This window comes from Camelus bactrianus, chromosome 21 (assembly GCF_048773025.1).
Source record: "Camelus bactrianus isolate YW-2024 breed Bactrian camel chromosome 21, ASM4877302v1, whole genome shotgun sequence".
NCBI lineage: Eukaryota > Metazoa > Chordata > Mammalia > Artiodactyla > Camelidae > Camelus > Camelus bactrianus.
Genome location: NC_133559.1, coordinates 10,220,800 through 10,244,327, shown reverse-complemented (window position 1 = coordinate 10,244,327; position 23,528 = coordinate 10,220,800). Strand labels below are relative to the sequence as shown.

At 37.5% G+C, this 23,528-nt stretch overlaps 3 protein-coding genes across 3 annotated transcripts; all 3 read left to right on the top strand.

Moving 5' to 3' along the window:
* Positions 1-1,543: 1,543 nt before the first annotated feature.
* LOC105069575 (olfactory receptor 6N1) lies at positions 1,544-2,843 on the top strand. Its single transcript, XM_074349086.1, has one exon. It carries the CDS (start codon positions 1,759-1,761, stop codon positions 2,695-2,697), a length of 939 nt encoding a protein of 312 aa, XP_074205187.1. The 5' UTR covers positions 1,544-1,758; the 3' UTR covers positions 2,698-2,843.
* Positions 2,844-12,423: 9,580 nt separating this feature from the next.
* LOC105069574 (olfactory receptor 6K3-like) lies at positions 12,424-13,374 on the top strand. Its single transcript, XM_010955719.1, has one exon. The coding sequence runs from the start codon at positions 12,424-12,426 to the stop codon at positions 13,372-13,374; it is 951 nt and encodes a 316-aa protein (XP_010954021.1).
* Positions 13,375-22,311: 8,937 nt separating this feature from the next.
* LOC105069573 (olfactory receptor 6K3-like) lies at positions 22,312-23,274 on the top strand. Its single transcript, XM_010955718.2, has one exon. It carries the CDS (start codon positions 22,327-22,329, stop codon positions 23,272-23,274), a length of 948 nt encoding a protein of 315 aa, XP_010954020.1. The 5' UTR covers positions 22,312-22,326.
* The last annotated feature ends 254 nt before the right edge of the window (positions 23,275-23,528 follow it).

Genomic DNA, 23,528 nt, shown 5'->3' with positions numbered 1-23,528 from the left:
AAAACAGTGGCTTGAACCAAGTGAAAAATGGGTCCTGAATATATGAGGGAAAGGTAGACACAATGATGACTGTGAGGATTTTGACCCATCAGCTGAAGGATTATAACGGCCATCTTTTGAGATGGGGAAGACTACAGGTAGTGCCCACAGGAGTTCCGTTTGAGATGGTTACCAGATGCCCAAAAGGAGATGTGAATAGGCAGCCGAATACATAAGTCTGGAGGCAGGGAGAGAAATGTGGGTTGGAAATTCATTCAGAAGTCTTCAGTGCATACATGGTGTTCTAAGCCATTGCGCTGGATGACATTAACAAAGCAGCGAGTGTGCAAAGAAAGGAGAGAAGAACGAACACTGACCTCTGTGAACTGTGACGTTAAAAAGGAAGGGCAAAGAGGAAAAGAAAAAAACTGCCACTAAGGTAGAAGAAATCTGAAGTATAGCACCCTGAGGACCAAGTGAAGAAAAGGGTGTCTAGAGACAGGAAAAGTCACCTGTGTCGAGAACTACTGATGGTCCAAGTAAGCGAAGGGGCGAGAGAGGACAACTGGATTTAGCAAACCTTAGATAGTGGGTGGCTATGAGGAGGGAAGTTTTGATGGAGAGGTATGTGTGAAGGTCTAATCAGAATGGGTTTAAGAGGGAACAGGAGGGATTCACAGCAACGACTAGAGGCAGCTCTGGGGGGGGGAGTTTCATTGCTAGGACTGAGACGGAAATGGAGCAGCGCCTGTGTGATGAGTGAATCAAGGGAAAGAATTTTGGAGGCTTGTTTTTGAGAATAATAGCATATGACTATGATGATGGACTGTTCCAATGAAGATCTGTATCACAATTAGTTGCTTCTCTATTTTCTCTACTAGAATATTAGTCTCTTGACTTCAGCTGCCGTATCTTATGTATTGTTTTAGCCCTTGCTCTAGGTATAATGCTTGTAAGAGAGAAAATGCTCAATAAACTTTTGTTACATTGACCTCAACACAATGGAATATAAATATTTACCATCTGTGAAGCAATCATTCAGAAAAGCGCACTTGAGGTTGGTGGAGGAGGAATGTGGCCACAGTTTGGAGTAGAAATGCAGAGAGATAGACTTGGCTCCTGGTTTCCTGTGGCTCTTTTATTTACCTAAACCCCCTTTAGCCTTCACTGGGATTCTCACCAGTGTCAAAAGAAGTGAAACTCTGATCTACACGCCCCTGAAAGATGCTGTTAGATCTGTGTCTCCGTAAGGAAATGGGAGGGAGCCAAGAGTGAAAGGATTGAGTCTTTGATATCCAGAAAGTTGAAAAAGAAAATAAATTAAAATTAGAAATAAAAAAATATGTAGTTCAAATGATGTAATCTTGGTCCAGGTACACTACCAATATTTTATCAGTATAAATGATAGTTTATATCTTAGATAAAGAATATACATGAATGATAATATAGAACTTGAGTGAGGAATATTCACATTTCTAAAACCTATATAGATTCCACTAAGCAAGATAAATTGGTTACAGGGTGGGGGTTAAAAACAGGTAGTGTCATCAGAGAAGACGTTTTAAGCCTAATGATAAGAGTGGATGCTCTGAAGGAGGCTGGTGACAGTGACTGTGGGGAAGGATTGACTTCTTAATGCATATACTGAGAGAGCTTTACTCTGGAGGTGGAGCAGTGGGTCAAAAGTACTTTGAGGGTTGCCTTCTTCTTAGGATTCCTTTGTCTCGATTGTCTTTCTCATCCTTCCATACTTACGTTCCAGGATATGAATGGTGAGCAATGAACCCCGGGAATTGGAGCCAGGTAACAGAGTTCATTATCTTGGGCTTTCCCCATCTTCAGGGTGTTCAGGCTTATCTCTTTCTCTTGCTACTTCTAATCTACCTCACTACTGTCCTGGGGAACCTGCTGATATTCCTGCTGGTCTGCCTGGACTCCCGACTCCACACACCCATGTACCGCTTCATCAGCATTCTCTCCTTCCTGGAGCTTGGCTACACAGCTGCCACCATCCCCAAGATGCTGTGGAACTTGCTCAGTGAGAAGAAGACCATTTCTTTCTCTGGATGCCTTCTGCAGATCTATTTCTTTCACTCTCTTGGGGCTACAGAGTGCTATCTCCTCACAGCTATGGCTTACGACAGGTACTTAGCCATCTGCCAGCCTCTCCGCTACCCTACTCGCATGACGCCGGCACTCTGTGTCAAGATTGCTATTGGCTGTTGGTTAGGAGGCTTGGCTGGACCAGTGGCTGAAATTTCCTTGGTCTCCCGCCTCCCTTTCTGTGGCCCCAATTGCATTCAGCACATCTTTTGTGATTTCCCTCCTGTGCTGAGCTTAGCTTGTACTGACACCTCTGTCAATGTCCTAGTGGACTTTGTCATCAACTCCTGCAAGATCCTGGCCACCTTTCTGTTGGTCTTTAGCTCCTATGTGCAGATCATCCGCACAGTGCTCAGAATTCCTTCAGCTGCAGGTAAGAGGAAGGCCTTCTCCACGTGTGCCTCCCACCTCACTGTGGTTCTCATCTTCTATGGGAGCATCCTCTTCATGTATGTGCGGCTAAAGAAGAGCTACTCGCTGGACCACGACCGGGCCTTGGCGGTGGTCTACTCAGTGCTCACACCCTTCCTAAACCCCTTTATCTACAGCTTGCGCAACAAGGATATCAAAGAGGCTGTGAGGAGGCAGTTGAAGAGGACAGGAATCCTGGAGTGAAGGGGGAGGAGGCAGGCCAAGTGCGCGGCTGAGGATACGGTGACCTTGGGGATCTTCAGTAGCCACTGCTGAAGTGTCAAGCATTCAGGGCTTTTCTACACTGGATACTGAACTGGGGCAAATGCTACCTAGTTTTCAGTGTTAATGCAACCATTATACTATCTGCTGCAGCCACGTGCAACTTGAAACCGGAGACAGGAAAAGCACACTTTCTCTCCAGCAATACAATGCAGTGCAGCGATTTTCAAATCTCGGACGTTTGTATATCATATTTAGAATTTTGGTCAAAGCTATGTCTTACCTACAATATATAATTTTTTCAAATTTACTCAATTTAATACAAATACATTTATTCATGTTGCAAATAATAATACTTGCTAAATAAATTTTAGAACCAAAAATGAATGTTTTTTCATGTACCGTTTACAATCATTTCATGTAGACTGATCATTTATGTATTAAAATGGAGAACTCGGATAAAATAGAGAAAAGCATGCTTTTGACATCATGTAGATCTGGGTTTAAATCCTAGTTCACTTAGTCACTTGTGAATTACATGATCTCTGTGAAGCGTTTGGACTTTCTTAATTGATCAATCAATTTCATCATGTGTTAAAAATATATTCTCAAAGGTTGTTTTGAGAATTAGTGATGACATGTGTGAACCACAGTACAAAGAGTTTGGCAAATCATTGATAGTTTAAAAAAAAAGGGTTACATTGATTTTTATTTCTTTTACTTTGCCTAGAACTCTCATCATTACTCTGAGCATTAGAACAATATCCAGGAAAATATAATTAAGCAAAAACACTCCCCAGATAATTTTCTAAAGAGAAAGAAGTAAACTGACTAGAGGGAGTACTTGTGAGATGCGTTGGTCTTCATATCTTAGTGGTCTTAAAATCTATTCCCAGTATAAAGTGTGAAGGGCAGAGGGCGAGTCAATGGCAGAAAATAGGATTACTTTTTATGTTGGACTACTTCTTTATTTCACTTTAAGCTAATTATTTCCTTAAATATATAAAAAATAAGTGAAAATAATGCTATAGTTTAGCATATGAGAAATGTGAGGGTTTAATTATTAGTTGGTGTTAGAGATTATTAATGCATCTAAATATCTACTGTTAATAGATGATCAAGTGTTGATTATAAAGAAACTTTTAATTCTATACAGAATTACATAGATCTACATAATAAGATCCCACAGAAGTTGTATTTCTGCCATCTAATAGATATCCATCCATCCATCCATCCATCCATCTATCCATTCAGTCAGTTCAGCACATGTTTATTTAGGTCTTACTGTATATCAGATGCTGTGCTAAGCCCTACATAAAATGGTGAGCCAAACAGATACTAGAAACAAATTTTAAAATATTAAAAAAATATATATATAAATAAAAAAAGAAAAAAAATTTTAAAGAAAAAAACCAGATACTCTCCTATTTTTTTAAGTTCCTGTGCTTAGGATGTTTTAAAAGAGTTGAGAATTATAGACATTAAAATTGCTATTAATTTATAATTAATTATAATTAATAATTTAAAATGTGGCAACTAGTAGGAAAATACACATAGACTCTCTACTCGAGTAAGTTATATTTAAACTGAAAACTACAGGATAAATCATAACTGGCCATTTTTATGAAAACAATAATTGCAATAATGAGATTTATTTTACAAAATTGGAAATTTAGACCTAGATAGATAAAACACTTGCCAAAGATGTAGAGCGAGTCAGAGTCAGGGAATCTGCATATGAAAACAAAGTTTTCAGCCTTCCAGGATATGTCCCTGTAGTCTTCAAAAGGTCCAAGGAAGTAAGGGAAAAGGAGAAAGAGATGAAAGTAACAGTAAAAAGCATGATAACTAGGCTATGGGTCTGGAAACAAACAGGCAATGGCAGCCAGGAGGTTGGCTCCTGAGGACTTGCAGAGACAGGTGTGAAAAGTGGGTCCCACCTTCAAGAAAGTGAAAGGACAACCCACAGAAGAGGAAAAAAAAAATTGCAAATCATTTATCTGATAAGGAACATATATCCAGAGAAAAATAAAATTCAAAAAGACACATGCACCACAATAGCAGCACTATTTATGATAGTCAAGACTTGGAAACAACCCAAATGTCCATCAACAGATGACTGGATAAAGAAGATGTGGTACATATATACAATGGAACACTACTCAGACAATAAAAAAGAATAAAATAATGCCATTTGCAGCAATATGGATGGACCTGAAGATTGTCATTCTAAGTGAAGTGGGCCAGAAAGAGAAAGAAAAATGCCATATGACATCACTTATATGAGGAATCTAAAAATAATAATAATAAGAAGAAGAAGAACAAAAATGAACTACTTATCATTTATAACTAAGATTGATTTCTTGAATATGTATAAGCACATCTGTCCTTTATGACTGGATCACCACATTCTGTTGATTCTTATTTTGTAGTTGGCTTTATTCCTTTGATAACTATGTAAGTTTAAAAAGCCAAAGATCTAATCTGTTCTTAGAAATAATAATTAGTACATATATGAAAACTAAAAAAAGTATACTGTATATGTGTATTTACATGCAATATAGTGTGTATGTGCAGTCGAACTGTAATAATTCTACCTAATAAAACTGAAAAAGGAGGAAAAAAATTAAAAAATTAAAAAAATAAAAAGAAAGTACCAAGTATTTTAACTTTAAAGAAATACAAATCACTTTTCCAAGTTTTCAAAAGAACATTATTTTGTGTTCTGTAACCTATCACATCTCAAGAGTTTAATTATAAGCACAATCACCACTAATTGAAAAAAAAAAAAGAATTTTAACATAAATTTGGCATTCTAGCAGGTCAATTATCTTAAATAATGCAAATACATAAAATACTAAACATATATGAATTGCTTAGTGCAAAATATAAATAATAAATTTTGATTCTATTAAACATTTCTATAGTTAGCTGTAAAACATTGCTGAATTTAAAAGGCACTAGCCCCCTACTTATATGACCTATCTCTTTATTCATGTAGCACCTGTAAGGGTACTATGCCAGGCACTATTTCAGTTGCCTGTGATACAACTGAAAGAAATTCCCTGCCCTTATGTAGTTTACACCGTGATAAGGGGAGATATTAAAAATACACACTAAAATAAGAAAAAAATAACAAATTATATGAAATTGTGTTCTGTTTAAAATAGAAAAAATATCTTTGCAGGATAAGAGGGTCTGGTGTGAGTAGGGAGATCATAATTTTAAATAAATGGTCATAAATGGACCTCATTAGAAGGTCACATTTGAACAAAGACTTGAAGAAAATGGAGGAGTTAGTCAAGTGGATATATGGAGAGAGAATAACGAATAATCCAGGCAGCAGTAAAAGCTAGTGAAAATGTGACTCAGAAGGAGTGATGGATGAGTCCTGAAAGCCACATGAATAAAATACATCAAGGAAGAAGAAGTGATCGACTTTGTCAAATCCTGCAAGTAGTCAAGTAAGATAAGGACTGAAAATTGACTTTGGATTTAGACACTTGGAGGTCATTGTTAAATGTAGTAAGAGAAGTATGCAAGAACTAGTGGAAGTAAGAGCTTGACTTGAGTAGTTGAATAGAGAAGAATCAAAGAAAAATAAGAAGTTTCAGGTACAGACAACTCTTTCATGGAGTTTTATTACCAATGAAAGCAGAGAAATGAGGTAATAAGAAGCAAGTGGGAACATACCTTTTGTTAACTGTGATTCACAATGTATTTTAAATCATAATATAGGACACATATATACATAAATTTACATATTCATAACCATATTTATAACTAAAATGATATTTTTATAAAACAATGTTTATACTTGGTCCATTGGTGCTTCTTTTTTCTTTTTTTCCCCCTCTATTCTGTTTTGTTAAAAATGTTTTTGACTGATTTCACCGCTTCCTAATCGTTTGGCCCTCATTTGAAAAACAAAGTGAATTTAGGTCTTTAACTCTGATTACCTTTGGATCCACATTTAATAGGTGGTTTCTATTTTAACTCATGTTAATCTATAGTTTTCCAATTTGTTTATAATAAAATGTTATTAAAAACCAAGTTTTACTTTTAAAAATGATGACAATTTAAATGTGATGAAGAAAATAAATATATACTCTCAGGGTACTGACAGGATGTCAAAATGGTATATAATCTTTTCTAGGGCAATTTAGCAATATGCATCAAAATAATTAATAAGCATAGATATCTATTTAGAAGGAGGGGCAGAGAAAGCTTCTTTGATCAAGTAGCATTTAAGCTGACACTTGAAGACTGAGAAGGAATCAGCCAGGAAATTATATAAGATAAATCAATTGTGCAAACATCTTGAAGTTAGAAAACCTGGGTTCCTAGGAAACCCATTATAGGAACAAAATGCATTTGTGCAGGCAGAACACAGTAAGAGTCCGGAGATGAAGGCTAGAGGCAAAATATGCAGAAACTTACAGGCTGTGTTATGAGCTATTGGAATTTAATCCAATTGCCAAATGAAGACACTGAAAAGATTGAAGTAAGATATCACATTCGTAGAATAACATCCCTATTGTTGTATGAATACAGACTGGACGGGAGCAAATGTGGAAAAGATGACTTGAGACACTTCTGCTACAAAACAGACTGCTCCCAAAATTACAGCTTAAAACAGAAGCTATCTGTTTATCTCATAAATCTGCGGATGAATTTTGGCTGGAATCAGATAGGTGAATCTTCAAGTCCTGGTTCACTCAAGCATCCAGGGTCAGCACCTCTTTGGCTAGAGCTGGCTGGATTCGGACCATCACCACTAAGACAGTTGCACTCTCCCCCATGCTTTTCATCGCAGAAGACTAGCTAGTCTCTGTTGTTCACGTAATGGCTGATTGGAGTGTTGACATAGAGCCTAAGTGCACGGGTTTCTTGAGATGAGGCTCAGAACTGACACACAATGTTTTTTTCTTGCAATCTATAGCCAAATCACGTCACGAGGGGGGCTCAGAGGAGGGAAAGAGCTGCCACATTACCTTGCAAAGGGCACGGATACTGGGAACAGCTAAGATCGTGCCATTTTCTTTGCCATATAGAGATTATTGGTATCCCCACATTATGCTAAAATCTTCATTGGAACTACTGGAACGAATTCTGTATGTGTGGGCTCAGATTGCGGGGCAGTGGTCTATAGTTAGAGCTTGTGGTAAAGGAGTGTCTTCAGCAAAGTAAACACGTTTATCATAGCATGGTGTCTCACAGCCAACAGTGTCATCATGATGGGTATTGTTATCTTTCTCAGGGAAACTCAGCAAGCCTTGAAAAGTGCCGTCATCCTTTCAGAGGGTAGTGAAGTTCAAAAAAAATCCCTAATCCTATCAAAAACAATTCTTCATAAGAATGTGTATTCATACATATTGATTCTGGGCAAATCTATCAAAAGAGGCCCATATTTTAGGAAGATTCTTGGAGTTCCTAACACAAAGGAGAACTAATGAGAAAAGATCAGAGGAGGAGGTTTCCACTAATTAACCCACGGGGAGATAGAATTCCTCCCGTCATCAGGGGAAATCCTCCACTAGAGAAATCTTCCCAAGAAGGCTTTAGAAACAGGTATAACAGTCTTTCCTGAGATATTGAAAGGACTTGAACTGCATAAATGCTGGAAGGGGAATGGATCTCCCTGTCTCTGCCAGAGGTAAGAGGAGAATGCACATGGGTCCCAGATGCAGGTTTGTCCGAGGTCAAGAAGAAAGTAAATGGAAGGATAGGACACATCTCCTTCTGTTGACTTAAACACCAATATTTGGGGGTATATTTGAGACTGCATGAACGGCTAAATGGAATTCAGCTCAGAGGGGAAGAGATATGCCTACAGGATTAAAAATCAGTGATAATGTTGTTTCACCTGAGGCATGATGGATTGAATAATAAAGAAGTTTTCCCTAGTGATGATAATGTTCCTCTGTTTTTACACCTTCAGAGTTTCTAAATTAATTTTGACTCAGGAGGACATCATTTTACACACTGGTCTCTGTTTCCAGTCAAATAAATATAAATGAAATGACAATTTGAGTAAAGAGAGGTTGAGGATGTCAGGAGCCTATTACCAAAAGTCAAATCCCAGTGTACTGGCTCAAGTTGAACAGTCCGTACCCTCAGATCAGTTTTTTATGCACATCTTCCTTTCACCAGTGGGACTGGGTCAGTTCACTTCTCTTCTCCCAGTCTCCAACGGATAAACTTCCTATTACATTCTCTAGAATATAACACTGATTGTACTAAAACACAAGCACCTAGACTTTACTAAAAGGATTAACCCCAGTCACTTAGGGGAAAAGAGGTGCTGGAAGCACAGAAAGCCCACAGCCATGACTGATTTAGAGGTCCAAAATGTCTCAGTTCTAAGGAATTCGTAGTAGCCGTCTCTACACTGATGTGCAAATGAAGATAGTATAAATCTTCCTTGCCCTTTTTCTGTTTTTAAAAAGTTTTACTTATGTTTTTAATTTTCGGGGGTTAATTAGGTTTGTTTATTTATTTTTAGAGGAGGTACTGGGGATTGAACCCAGGACCTCATGCATGCTAAGCATGCACCTTACCACTTGAGCTATTCCCTCCCCTCTTGCCCTTTCTCACGTGTCAGAGGAGTGGATTAAAGCAACAATTGAAACAAATGAAAGTGACAGTGAAGCTTGGAACCATTTACGGTGGTCCTGTGACTAGAGACAGTGTGGCTCCCCATGCCGCCCTCACCATTTCATATCTCCCATGAAACTGAGCACCAATCAAAGTTGGCTGGATCAGCACAGACATGGAGGTCATTTCACTGTTGAAGGATCTCTGAACAAAAGGCTCCAACGTTTCATGGACCCTGAAATAGAGGGAAGGACAAGGAGTGGACTAAGTCAGGGTGGGGAAAATTGTCTTCAAGGTTTTTCCTTCTCCTCCCATAAGGAGGCCTGAGGAAGACCTTGGACCAAGGCTTCGGCTAAACAGACCTAGGAATGAAGATGCTGGGGTGAATGTAAACGTGCAAAGAGCACGACTGGCCAGGGGAGCCTGAGTCTTTGCAAATCCTAACAGAGACTGTGATGTACTTACTGGCTGTGCACCAAATCTGGAGTAGAGAGGACAGCTTTTCCCTGGGAGGCCGGCCTGGGAAAGACCTTGTAATTGCCTATGATCAGACCTGAAAAATCACACAGGTTTTTCACCAGGGGCCAGATTCCTCAGGGTGTATGTATTTTTGAGGCGGAGGGTAGAGTAAGAGGGATCTTTTACTCCCTTGTTATTTTATTCTTTCTTATGCATCAAACTCTTAAATCCACTTCTTTTATTCGAAACTACTACATAACCAAAATCTCTTCCCTTTTTCTTTCAGTCAAGTGTCAACCATAATTCTTTCCTTTCTGATTCTTTCTCTTTGGATGTTGGGCCAGTCTAATGGTTCTGTGAATTTGACGTCAATCCTATTTCTCACCTTCTTTCTTGGTTTTTTCCAAGCCCTTCTATTCACCTCTTCTAAGCTTTGCAGGGTCCAGAAGATCAAGAAGGGTAAGTCTATTTCATTGGACTTCTGCAGGCTTGCACGACTCTCCTTTTCTACTTGGTGTTGGATTTTGGAAGGGTGATGAGTCAACGTTATGTTGATAGTCTTCCTAAGGATGTGGGTCACTACAACATTTTATTTACCTGGAGCTGAGGTTCTATTAGGCACAAAGTACTTTCTCTTAGATGTTGTACTTGGAAGTTTGAGCAAAGACTTGTTAATTAAGCTACCAATGAGAAACACCCTCTATCCTGGGAAGTTACCATCCCAACCAAGATGGAAATATCTTTAAACTGGATTTCCAGGTGGCATTTGGACATCTTTTTCAGTCCTAACATATTTGGCCATTTTCTAACATAATAGCTTTTGTCATTTGTCATCCCAATATAGCTCTGTTCTTATTAATCCCAACTAATATTATTCCTGCCTATTTTTTTCCTAGGGATCTCCAACAACATTTTTCCTTTGGCAAATAACCTTCTCTGTGTCTATAATGATTCTTTATTTCCTTCCTTAGTTGAAATCAATCTCTCTCCTAAAAAAAAAAAAAACTTGTTTAGAGGAAAGTTGCCTCTTCTTCCACTTCCCATGTGCCTCTGGGCTGAGAAAAGGTCCAGGGATCATGTTTTATTAGTATTCTCTTTTTCTTTATATTTCTGTAACCTAAAAAATATTTCTTTGTTATCTTGTTTGATACCTTCAACTCTAATTGGCTCATCCAAAGACATTATAGTCCATAGGAATGACTCATCTAACAACTTTTCTTATAAACTTCTACAAAATGACCTTGAATTCATATCACCAATTTTCTACCATATTTAGACTTTACAAATATAGTAAGTATTCCATTTTAAATATTTTAAACTCTAATATATTGCTTTCTAAGAATGTGGTATTTCCTTTCAGCTCATTAATTAGGTTATTTCTGTTACAATTCTCTAGTCTCATTGAAATTTGACCTCTATTTTATTTAGCACAATGGTCTTCACATTCTTATCCGTCAATCTTAAACCCCCAAATCCATACATCTAAACATCTTATCCCATTATCTTTGATTTTCTTTACTCTTTTGGACAAAAATCTTCCTTGCCCTATCAAATGCCTTTTGGATGCCACTGTTTAACATTTTAGACACTACAACTAGACTCTTGAATGCTGCTGAAGGGAAAGACAAAGGCATGATCTCCAGCATCAGGAAGGTCATGGGTATATCATGGAAATCATTGAATATATTAATTTGCTCATTTTTCTCTTGAGGCATTTCAGCCATTTCCCCTAAGTCTTTAATTTTTTAGATTCTTATTCTCAAAATTACCTCCTCTGTAATTCAATTGAGAAACTTGAATAGGGAGACTTAGATATTAATTAAGAATCTCTGCTTCTTTTCAATATTTTGAATGGATTGATACTTTAGGAGCCTGGCTGAAAAAATTTTGAGAGCCAAATTCCAAAGAAAGAACTCATAGTTCATCTACTGAGCCTTCTTCAAGCTTCCAAAATCTTCTACTGTTCAGTTTCTCACAAGTCCTGTCTTTCTGTGATGGCCAATTTCTGCTAGTTTTATCTTTTCTGCTTCTGGGACTACAGTTTCCTACCAAGGCTTCATGTTGTTACGTATCCCTGAAAACCTTATCCTCTTTAACCACACTCAAAGCAGCTCTGTGGTCTGATAAAGGAGCAGAATTTTAGAAACTGGGGATGTTCCAGAAAATGCAAAATATAAATTTACAATAATTATACATATGAAGCAAAGAATCAAAATTTTGATTGTCTAATCTATAGCCAAGAATCATTGGAGAATTTATCTGGCATGTGATTAAAAAATGACTTGGGGAATTCTTACAAAATTTGGTTATTATTAGTACCCATAAAATCCTACTTTGTTTTAGTTAATATAAATTATAAACCCAACATTATTAATATCTTATTTGCTTATTACTTGTCTCCTTCATTAGAATATAAGCTTCATGAAACTATTTTCTTCACTACTGAGTTCAATAAACCTATAGTTGTGCTTAGAACATAGTAGGTACTAAATGAATGTTTGTTTAATGAATCCAAGAATGATAGACTTAAATTATCTACTTAAAGCATTTCTTTCTTTGATTCTTATATGAGCCAATAGATCTGATTCTTCACATTTCATCGAGGGAGTGATCTGTGTCTTTCTACCCATAACAATTAAGGCTGCTGAGATCATGGTGAGAAGTAACCAGTCTTCTACAGTGACAGAGTTTCTCTTCTCTGGATTTCCCCAGTTTGAAGATGGTAGCCTCCTCTTCTTTATTCCTTTGTTCTTCATCTACATGTTCATTGTTGTTGGGAATCTCATTGTATTTTTTGCAGTCAGGATGGATGCTCGTCTTCACAACCCCATGTATAACTTCATTAGCATTTTCTCATTTCTGGAGATCTGGTACACCACAGCCACCATTCCCAAAATGCTCTCCAATCTCATCAGTAAGAAGAGGACCATCTCCATAATTGGTTGCCTCTTGCAGATGTACTTCTTCCACTCACTGGGAAATTCCGAGGGGATTTTGTTGACCACCATGGCCATTGACAGGTATGTTGCCATCTGTAACCCTCTCCGCTACCTGACCATTATGACCCCCCGGCTGTGTGCTCAGATCTCCGCAGGCTCCTGCATCTTTGGCTTTCTTGTGTTGCTCCCAGAGATTGCATGGATTTCCACACTGCCCTTCTGTGGGCCCAACCAAATCCATCAGATCTTTTGTGACTTTGAACCTGTGCTGCGCTTGGCCTGTGCAGACACATCCATGATTCTGATTGAGGACGTGATCCATGCTGTTGCCATCCTCTTCTCTGTCCTGGTTATTGCCTTGTCGTATATCAGAATCATCACTGTGATCCTGAGGATTCCCTCTGCTGAAGGCCGCCGGAAGGCCTTTTCTACCTGTGCATCTCATCTCAGTGTCTTTCTGATGTTCTATGGTAGCGTAGCCCTTATGTACCTGCGTTTCTCTGCCACTTTCCCACCGATTTTGGACACAGTCATTGCCCTGATGTTTGCAGTTCTTGCTCCCTTTTTCAACCCTATTATCTATAGCTTGAGAAATAAGGATATGAAGATTGCAATTAAGAAGCTTCTCTGTCTTCAGAAGGTGTTTAATGCATCTGCAAGTTAATGTTAGTTCATAGGCACCTCTCACTCTGGATGTTACTCTAACATACTAGACCATAAAATTAACTTACAACTCATTTATTATCACACTGATGTTTTCTGTTTACTTATTCCTGTTCTTGTCACCATGTACATGTTTATTCCTTTTTTCATATTCAATTAAGATATCAATAGCTACCTGATTAGACTTGTAAGATGGATAAATAATAGAAAGGAAATAGGATGTTTAAGCCATCAAAATATATTTGAGCATTAATTTTTATTGTTTTTGTTTTATTGAACATTAACTTTATTGTTAAGTATAAGCTTTAAAAGTATCATTGTATAAGCATTAGTAACAACCGAAGATTGCAAAATATAGTGGTTAAAAGCATAAGATCTATAGAAGAGGCTGAGGTTCATGTTTCACTGGTTCCACATATTAGCTTTGTGACCTTGAACAAGTTATGAAGTAATTGCTCTGCATCTTAGTTTCATCATCTGTGAAATGGATGTAAAAGTAATAGATATTAAAAGTAGAACTTCATATAGTTATTATAAAAATTGAGTTACTCCACACAAGTATTTAGAATATTGCATAACATTAGCAACTGCAAACATAAGTGTCAGCTATTATTATTTGCAAATAATTACTAGCATTTGTTATGGATGCTTTAAAGAATGCTATAGTCAAGAGTGATCTATTAAAAAAAATTCCATTTGACTGACTTAGACTATTTGGTTGAAAGTAATTTGAAACATACTCTGCAGTGATGGGTAAATAGATGACAGAGAATGACAGATGGCCATAGATAAAGATGTAGACGTTTTTGAGCTACTTCTCTTGCTTTCGTTTTTGTTCCCTTTGAAATGTGTTCTGTGCATTATTCCCACCAGAAATTACCTTTCTAAATGAAAGTTTATTTCTGTCTTAATATGGCAGTTTTAAATTTTCCTTATTTTCATGTTTAAATTTTCTTTCACCAAAAATTCTATAGAACTAAACAAAGTTGAGACTAGGTAAATTGTTAGATGCCCTAAGCACTGAAAAATATGAAGAATATAATAATAAAGATTATGTGTATACAGTTGCCAAGACATTCATGATGGTTATTTTAATACCTTGAAATACCGTATATCACATTCCTTTCAAAAAATAAGGAATAATGTGTTTTATTGGCTAAAGTATCTAAAGCACCAGTTAAGCCTGTCTGTTGGGTAGTCCAGAAATTATCAGAGATGTACATTCAAAAACTAGCAGCAATATCAGGACATACAAAAGGCAAAATAGAATAAAACCAAAATATTATAAGTACTGGAAATAAGAGTGCTCTCAATTGATCCCCAGACTTGACTATTTCCTCATATGCATGCATATGAAATCCAGCTGAAGACAATACATATCTGCCAGACACTGGACAAGGAAACAGAATAAAATAACCTAAGGATTAAATGGATGTAATGCTACGTATAAGCTTTGGAAAAATAGTCATAGTTTAGAAAAGCAGATGCTGAGAAACCACAATCCACTTGGGAACTCTGGATGGAGGAAATAAATCAGTGGAATTGTGAAGGAGAAGCTGGGCTGGGCTAACAAGCTAACTCACAAATCTAAGTGTAACAAGTGTTGGATTGCTGATCTGAGTTCTGCTGGGCTAACTCGTAAATCTAAGTTAATTAGTGTTGGTTTGCTGATTCCCTGTTCATGTTTTTTTTTTTTTGCTAACCAGTTGGATTTTCAAAGAGACATATCTGGCCTTGAAATGTTGGTTTGCTGCCTCCCTGCCTCTACTTTTGTGATAATGATGCTGCTAAAGCTGTTCCATGCCTATTGGCTGAATACCCCAAGCTTGTAATTAACCCTATAAAACCTCATGCACACGTCTTGGAGGTGCTCAGAGCTTCGGAGCAGAAGCCCCTCTGAGCCCGCCGGCCAGCGTAATAAATCTGAGCACTCCAACCCTCTGAGTGGTGCTTGTTTCTTGTCCTGTTCTGGCCTGTCATTTCCGTAACAGAATCACAGTGGAGCTGTCCCTTGAGCTGTGTTCAGGGAAGTGCATGAAAAGCAAATCTGAAATACACAAGCTAGAGAAGTGATGAAATACCCAGGTAACCCCAGGCTACTAAAGTACCACTTCTTGGCAAAACAGCGATCACCTAGAGCTGATATTAGACTTACGGAAGATGCCTCCATATTCCCTCTGAGCAATTAGATCACGGACACATTCCTCTGTAGTCAGTTTTTGTATCCATAAATGTAGCCTCTTTCTCTCACACACACAATGTCTTTTTTTTAAATACACTTTAGTCTTCCCCTACAATGTGTGCTTTAAGACCATTAACTGTGCTTAATTCATGTCCCCCAAATAACTTGAAGAGTTACTATAATTAAAGAGAGACAGAGTTAGAGAGATTTGGGGATTGGAAGCAAATGCTCTTTCATGAAACAGACTAACTCTAATTAAAAAAAAATAATTAAAATATTTCTTATTTAAATGTTCAACAAGATTTGTGAAGATAGTGTCTCTTAGTAAAAATACTGGCAAATAAGAAATACAAAAATAAAATAAATGGAAACATTGAAGCTAGATTGAATACTGCAGAAAATGAAAATAATGACTTAGAAGAAAGCCTGGAGGAAATATCCCAGAAAAAAAGGAGTCACATGAAAAAACAAAGATTAAATGAAAAGAAAGAAATATATAGCGAATATATTCACTTATTCTACAAACCATATATGTGATTACAGAAATTCCAGAAAGAAACAAAGCAGAGGAAAACCATAATTAAAGGAAAATTATTCCTGTGATAAGGGATACTTGAATCATCAGATCAAAAGAAACTGTTTCACATAAGACCTGTAACTAAAACTCCTAGAAGAAAACAGAGGGAAATCTTCTTGACATTGGTTTTGGCAATGACTCCTTGCATGTAACATCCAAAGCACAGGTGTACAGTAGCCTCCCCAGGAAATCTGTATTCTTGTCCCCCTGGCAACCAGAATTCAAAACTGGTATGTTAGCATTCCTGTTTTCAGCAGCACGTGTTGGAAAAGAAAATGGACCACAGGAGCAGAAGAATCCACCAAGAGTTCATGGAGTATGCGTAATACATAAAGTTATGCTACCCCAGCCCCCCAAAATTTGCTATTATCAGTTAGGTATTATACAACTTTTCAAACTAAAGGAAAACAAAAAGTTAAATATGATTCTATCTAATCTACAAGTGTATTGATTTCTACAAGTGTCGCAATGGATTTGATATAGTGCAACTGTTTCTACTTTTATTGTGCATTTTTAAAAAAAGAAACAGGCAGAAGAAACTTTTTCTTACTTCCGAAAGCAATGAATTTACTGGAATTAGAGAATAAACAGATTGTGCAAGTATGTCCTTCCACGCCACTGTCACTGATGCCCACCTGCCAACCATTTACTTGAGTTTCACTGTGGCAATTCTCTTCAGGATTCAAGTCCACAGTTAAAACTAGTCTGCAGGGTTAACAAAAGGGGGCACTGTCGTCATTCAAACCTTCATATCTCTAGATTTCCTAACACCTGGATAAGGACAAATACAGGTTAATTAATTAAGTATTTCTTTTTCTAACAGCAAATTATCACTTTCCCTCCTTTTAATTTATGCTTTTCTTATAGAAATAATTTTATTTCTAGAAATAGTGAACAGATGAACAAGAATGTCTGAAAAATAAACTTACCAAATGTTGCTGATCCTAAAAAGATTAGTTATCATAGAATAAAAACAGATAATCTAGATTAAATTGCATACTCAAAGGAACATATAAATTGTTTTTTAGTATTGAATTCCTGTTATAGTAGTACATTCAAGAGAAACATTAAGGAAAAAATCTTCATTATTTTCAATGGTTTTCCTCTCTGCTGAGCTAATTTGGTTTTATACAAGCGGATACATTTCCACACACTGACAGGTCTCTCCATAGTCTGGTCTTGGAGTTTTATGTGAACCTACTGTGTAGACACATGACAAGAAAGCCATTAATGGTCAAGCCATTCATCTGCCCATCTGATATCTTCCATTTGGCAGGCCTCTCCCCCAAGAAGATGTTTTTTGATGAGTCATATTCTGTAGCATAAATCTATGTGGTAAAGGAGAAATTCCATTCACATATGATTATATAGGCATATCGTGACATAGTGCTTCGCACTATGTATCACAATTACTTTGACTTCCAGGAACTACGTCAGTTATTACAAAATAATGGGTCTTTGAGTCAGCTGGAGATTGTCATTCTAAGTGAAGTAAGCTAGAGATTGTCATTCTAAGTGAAGTAAGCTAGAAAGAGAAAGAATAATGCCATATAACATCACTCATATGTGGAGTCTGAAAAAAAAGGACAGTATGAACTCATCTACAAAACAGAAACAGACTCACAGATGTAAACAATCTTATGGTTACCGGGAGAAAAGGGGTGGGAAGGGATAAATTTGGGAGTTTGAGATTTGCAAATATCAATCACTATATAAAAAATAGATAAAAAACGGATTTCTATTGTATAGCATAGGGAACTATAGTCAATATATTTTAATAATCTTCCATGAAAAAGAATATTAAAATGAATATATGTATATATATGCATGACCAGGACATTATGCTGTACACCAGAAATTGACACATTGTAACTGACTATACTTCAATTAAAAAAAAAATGCCACAAAAAAACCAATGGGCCAACAGTGAAATCAAAGACAAAATCAGAAAATACCTCGAGACAAAGATTGTTCAGTTAGAATGAACATGGGAGAACAACCAGGCAAATTCCTTAAAAGAAGAATAATAAAGGAGGACTTGCCTTACTACATACAGAAAGGAATGGTAAAGCTACAATAATTTAAAAAGAGTGGTGGTGGCATAGGAATGAGACTGCACAGTACAGAAATAGACCAAAATAAGAGGGGAATGTAGAATTTAATAAGGAGGGCATTTCTAATTCATTGCCAAAAAACCCTCATAAATATTCAATAAAAATTGTTTACATAAAAAAAGAAATAGAGTTAGTTGGTTTACAATATATTAATTTCTGGTGTACAGCATAGTGTTTCAGGTATACATACTCCTTTTCATATTCTTTTTCATTATAGGCTATTACAAGTTATTAAATATAGTTCCCTGTGCTTGACTGTGAACCTGTTGTTTATCTATTGTATATTTAATAGTATCTGCACATCTTGAGCTCCCAATTTATCCCTCCACCCCCTACCCTTTCCCTCCTGGTAACCATGAGTTTGTTTTTTCTATGTCTGTGAGTCTGTTTCTGCTTTGTAAAGAAGTTCATTTGTGTCATCTGTTTAGATTCCACATATAAGTGACATCATATGGTATCTGTATTTCTTCCTGGCTTACTTCATATAGTATGATAAGCTCTAGGTCCATCTGTGTTGCTGCAAATGGCATTATTTTATTCTTTCTTGTGGCTGAGTAGTATTCCATTGTGTGTGTGCCACAACTTTTCATCTAATATTCTGTTGATGGACATTTAGGTTGCTTCCATGTCTTGGCTATTGTAAAAAGTGCTGCTATGAACACTGGGGTGCATGTATCTTTTCACATTAGTTTCCTCAGGATATATGCCCAGGAGTGGGATTGCTGGATCATATGGTAAGTCCATTTTTAGTTTTTTAAGGAATCTCCATACTGTTTTCCATAATGGCTGCACCAAACTACATTCCCACCAACAGTGTAGGAGGGTTCCCTTTTCTCCACACCTTCTCCAGCATTTATCATTTGTGGACTTTTGAATGATGGCCATTCTGACTGGCATGAGGTGATACCTCATTGTAGTTTTGATTTGCATTTCTCTGATAATTAACGATACTGGACATTTTTTCATGTGCCTATTGGCCATTTGTATCTCTTCATTGGAGACGTATTTGTTTAGGTTTTCTGCCCATTTTTGGATTTTTTTGTTTGTTTGTTTGTTATTGAGTTGTATGAGCTGTTAGTATATTCTGGAAATTAATCCCTTGTCAGTTGCATTACTTGCAAATATTTTTTCCCACTCTGTAGGTTTTCTCTTCATTTCATTTATGGTTTCTTTTGCTGTGCAAAACCTTATAAATTTAATTAGGTTCCATTTGTTTATTTTTGCTTTTATTTATATTGCCTTGGCAGATTACCCTCGGAGAACATTGCTAAGATTTATGTCAGAGAATGTTTTGCCTATGTTTTCTTCTAGGAGGGTTCATTCTAGGGACACAAGGATGGTTCAACATACACAAATCAATGAAGGTGATACACCACACAACAAAAGAAAGGACAAAAATCACATAATGATCTCAATAGATGCAGAAAAGTATCTGATAAAATTTAACATCCATTCATGATTAAAAAAAAAAACTGTTACCAAGATGGGTATAGAGGGAATATATCTCAACATAATAAATTATTTATGACAAACTCACAGCCAACATAATACTCAATGGTGAAAAATTGAAAGCCTTCCTGCTAAAATCTGGAACAAGACAAGGATGCCCACTCTCACTACTTTTATTCAAAATAGTTTTGGAAGTCCTAGTCATAGCAATCAGGCTAGAAGAAGAAAGAAAGGGATTCAAATTGGAAGAGAAGAGGTAAAACTCTTACTATATGTAGATGACATGATACTATATGTAGAAAACCCTAAAGGCTCCACGCAAAAACTGCTAGAGCTGGTAACAAATCTTTGACATATTTTGCGGTAAAATGGGAAATTTAAAGAGTTCAGCAGCATCAACAGAAACAATTTGAAGGAAAACCCTATGTATGTTGTTGGAGAAAAAGACTTGGCATTCTTCCACCTTCTTTAGTATGACACACTTCTAAATTACATGTTTTCATAGAAATTATTCTATTTACTATTCATTAATTTATTCACAGTATTTAACATGCCAGTAAATTGCCTTCAGTATTGTCCAATTTCTTGTGTCTTTGTAAGGATGAGGACCTATTAAGGTTCTTTTTTATATGGCATACTTTCAGTTCCATAGTTAAATGGAGACTGTCTGATTAAATCATAATGATGACAAGAAAGGGGCCACCAGAATCTGTAAGTCTTCCATGGAGCACTGATTCCTCTTTGCTGTGGAGATCTAATGAGAAAAAAAAATGCAGAGATGCTCTGCTAATTGACCTCATGGGGGAAAAGATTGCTTTCTTTTTATTACCAAGGGATGAAGCCTCAGTGGCACTCATTTCCCCCTTAGCATTTTTCTTAAGATGGCTATGACAACCCTTCCAGAGAAGTTGACAGAACATTTCAGAATGCAGAGACCCAGGGAAAAGGAAGAGCTCTTCTGCATCTGGCAGAGGCGAGCTGAGGGTCACTGAGGTCTGGGGAGAAAGTATTCATTTCCTCTGTTTGGGATGAGACCCACTCTAAAGATTCAATTCATGAAGATTTAGGGAGGCTTGAATTTTGGCATTGGACTAGAGTGCATGAGAAAGCTCCATCTTTGGAGCTCTGGGCTCTGGATATGTACAATAAGAAATAGCCAGTTATTCAGACTTTACAACTGTCTAAGACATAAATGTTTATTTACACATTTCCTTCCTGCCAGTGTTACTTCCGGATTTTTCTGGCTTTAATTATATTTGTAAATCTGATCCAAATCTACTTGTTAAAAAATAAGCTACTTTCAGGTGCTTAATACATGCCAGGGGTTGTGAAAAACTGAAGGTTGATCTTGCCTTAATAGAAGCTCATAATTTAGTGAAGTTAAACAAGTCACAGTAAGATACAGTCAGGGTTAGAGTAGAAGCCCTCTGTAGCACACTAGGGGGGCATAAACCCAGATGTGTGTGTGTGTGTGTGTGTGTGTGTGTGTTTGTGTGTGTGTGTGAATGCAGGAGAGGAGAGGAGACCACAGCAACAATTGTAGGGCTGGGGGTAAGAGGCAATGGCTGAGCTGAAGCTTAAAGAAAGCCTAGGAGTCACTTAAGTGAAGAAGAGTACGAAGGCCCTCTAAGAAGAAGGTTAACATTCAAAAAGCAATGATCCAGGAGAAGTCACAGTGAACTCTGACAATGGCCACCGTGCAGCCTGACAGTGTGGCAGATGGGGACTGTTGGCTATGTGCATCTGAAGTTCAGGAAACATAACGTGTTCTGGAGATAGATATTTGGAAGACCTGAAAACTATGGAGACTGTGCATTCATCAGCAATAAGGAAAGGCGTGATCTTAGGGACCACAGCAGGAACTTGGAGTACACAGCCATCTGAAGAACGGGTAAAGAGGATGAGGTTAGAGCACATAAATAGGAAAAGAGTGTTATAACAAAGCACCTTCCGTTCAGGAAGGAGGCCAACCTGGAGAGGGTGGTTTCATGACAGCCGAGGGAGAAAATCTTCAAGTCATAGTGCTCAATAGTTCCTGATGCAAAAGTGTAGTCATAACATAACACCAAGCTTTCCCATTGTTTCCCAGTTATCATGACACTGACACGTAGGACAGATGGCTTCTGTACGGTAGTAGAGAAAGAAGCCACACAGCAAGTGACTGAAGAGCAAATAAGATAAGTGAGATGTTAGTATTATTCTTTCAGGAAGCTGTTCAAATAGGAAATAGCTAACATATTGAGCATTATTATTAATACTAGGGACTTTGATACATTAATTCCTTTAATACTCATAACTCTGCACTGATATTTTTCAATTACAGAAGGAGATTCTGAGACTCAGAGACATTATGTAACTTGCCTCTTTACTCAACTAATAAGTGGCAGAATGAGAATTCAGGCTCAGAATGTTTGATTTGAACCCACACTGCTAATCATCATGCTATCTTGTCTCCCAGATAAAAAGAAAATTAGAGATATAGGCAAATTGTTGGTTATTTTGGATCTGGGAATTGTCAAAACACAAAAACACCGGTAACCAAAGTACCATTTGCATTTATAGTGCATTGATTTCTTTCTCTGTTGGTTGAGCGTGCCCCCTTCCTCACTCACAGGTAGCTGTTCTGGGGATATGGAGAGTGAAAATCTGTCTGCAGTGACTGGGTTTATCTTCATTGGCTTCCCCCGACCCCGGGAAGGTGGCCTCCTGTACTTTTTCCCCTTACTTTTCATCTACACCTTTATTGTGATTGGGAACCTGATGATCTTCTTTGCTGTAAGGTTGGACACTCGTCTTCACAATCCCATGTACAATTTCATCAGTATCTTCTCATTCCTTGAGATGTGGTACACCACAGCCACCATTCCTAAGATGCTCTCCAATCTGATCAGCAGTCAAAAGACCATCTCCTTCACTGGCTGCCTCCTGCAGATGTACTTCTTCCATTCACTTGGAAACACTGAAGGAGCCTTGCTGACTGTCATGGCCATTGACAGGTATATTGCCATCTGCAACCCCCTCCACTACCCGATCACCATGACTCCCCAACTATGCACTCAGCTCTCTGCAGGCTCTTGTATCTATGGTTTCCTCATCTTCTTACCTGAGATTGTGTGGATTTCTACTCTGCCCTTCTGTGGTCCCAACCAAATCCATCAGATCTTCTGCGATTTCACTCCCTTACTAAATTTAGCTTGTACCGATACATCTGTGATCTTGGTGCAAGATGTGGTTCATGCTCTCGGTATTCTAATAACTGGTCTCATTATTTCTCTTTCTTACATCAGAATCATTGTTGTTATCCTGGGCATCCCTTCAGCTGAGGGTCGTAAAAAGGCCTTTTCCACCTGTGCTGCCCACATTGCTGTCTTCCTGCTGTTTTTTGGCAGTGTGGCCCTCATGTATCTTAGATTCTCTGCTACTTATACACCATTCTGGGACAACACCATTGCCCTAACGTTCTCTGTGCTCGCTCCCTTTTTCAATCCCATTATATATAGCCTGAGAAATAAGGATATGAAAGATGCTATTAAGAAGCTCCTTTGCTCCCCAAAGGTGTTTAATATATTTAGCATGTAATTTAGGCTGCAGTCCTCTATACAAATGGAACTTCTTCATAAAATATTGACCCCAAAGAGACTAGAATTTCAAAAAACTATACAATTAGCCCAACTTGCTTCCTCATGAGCTGGTGAACAGACTGGTAAGGAAAGTTTTCTGAGGTTTCACACAGATGACCAAAATAACAATGCTGCTGCTTCCTTTCAAGATCAGCAGAATGGTTTTTATTTTTTCCCTGAATCTATAGTTTTGCTTAATTGATTTTAATTTAC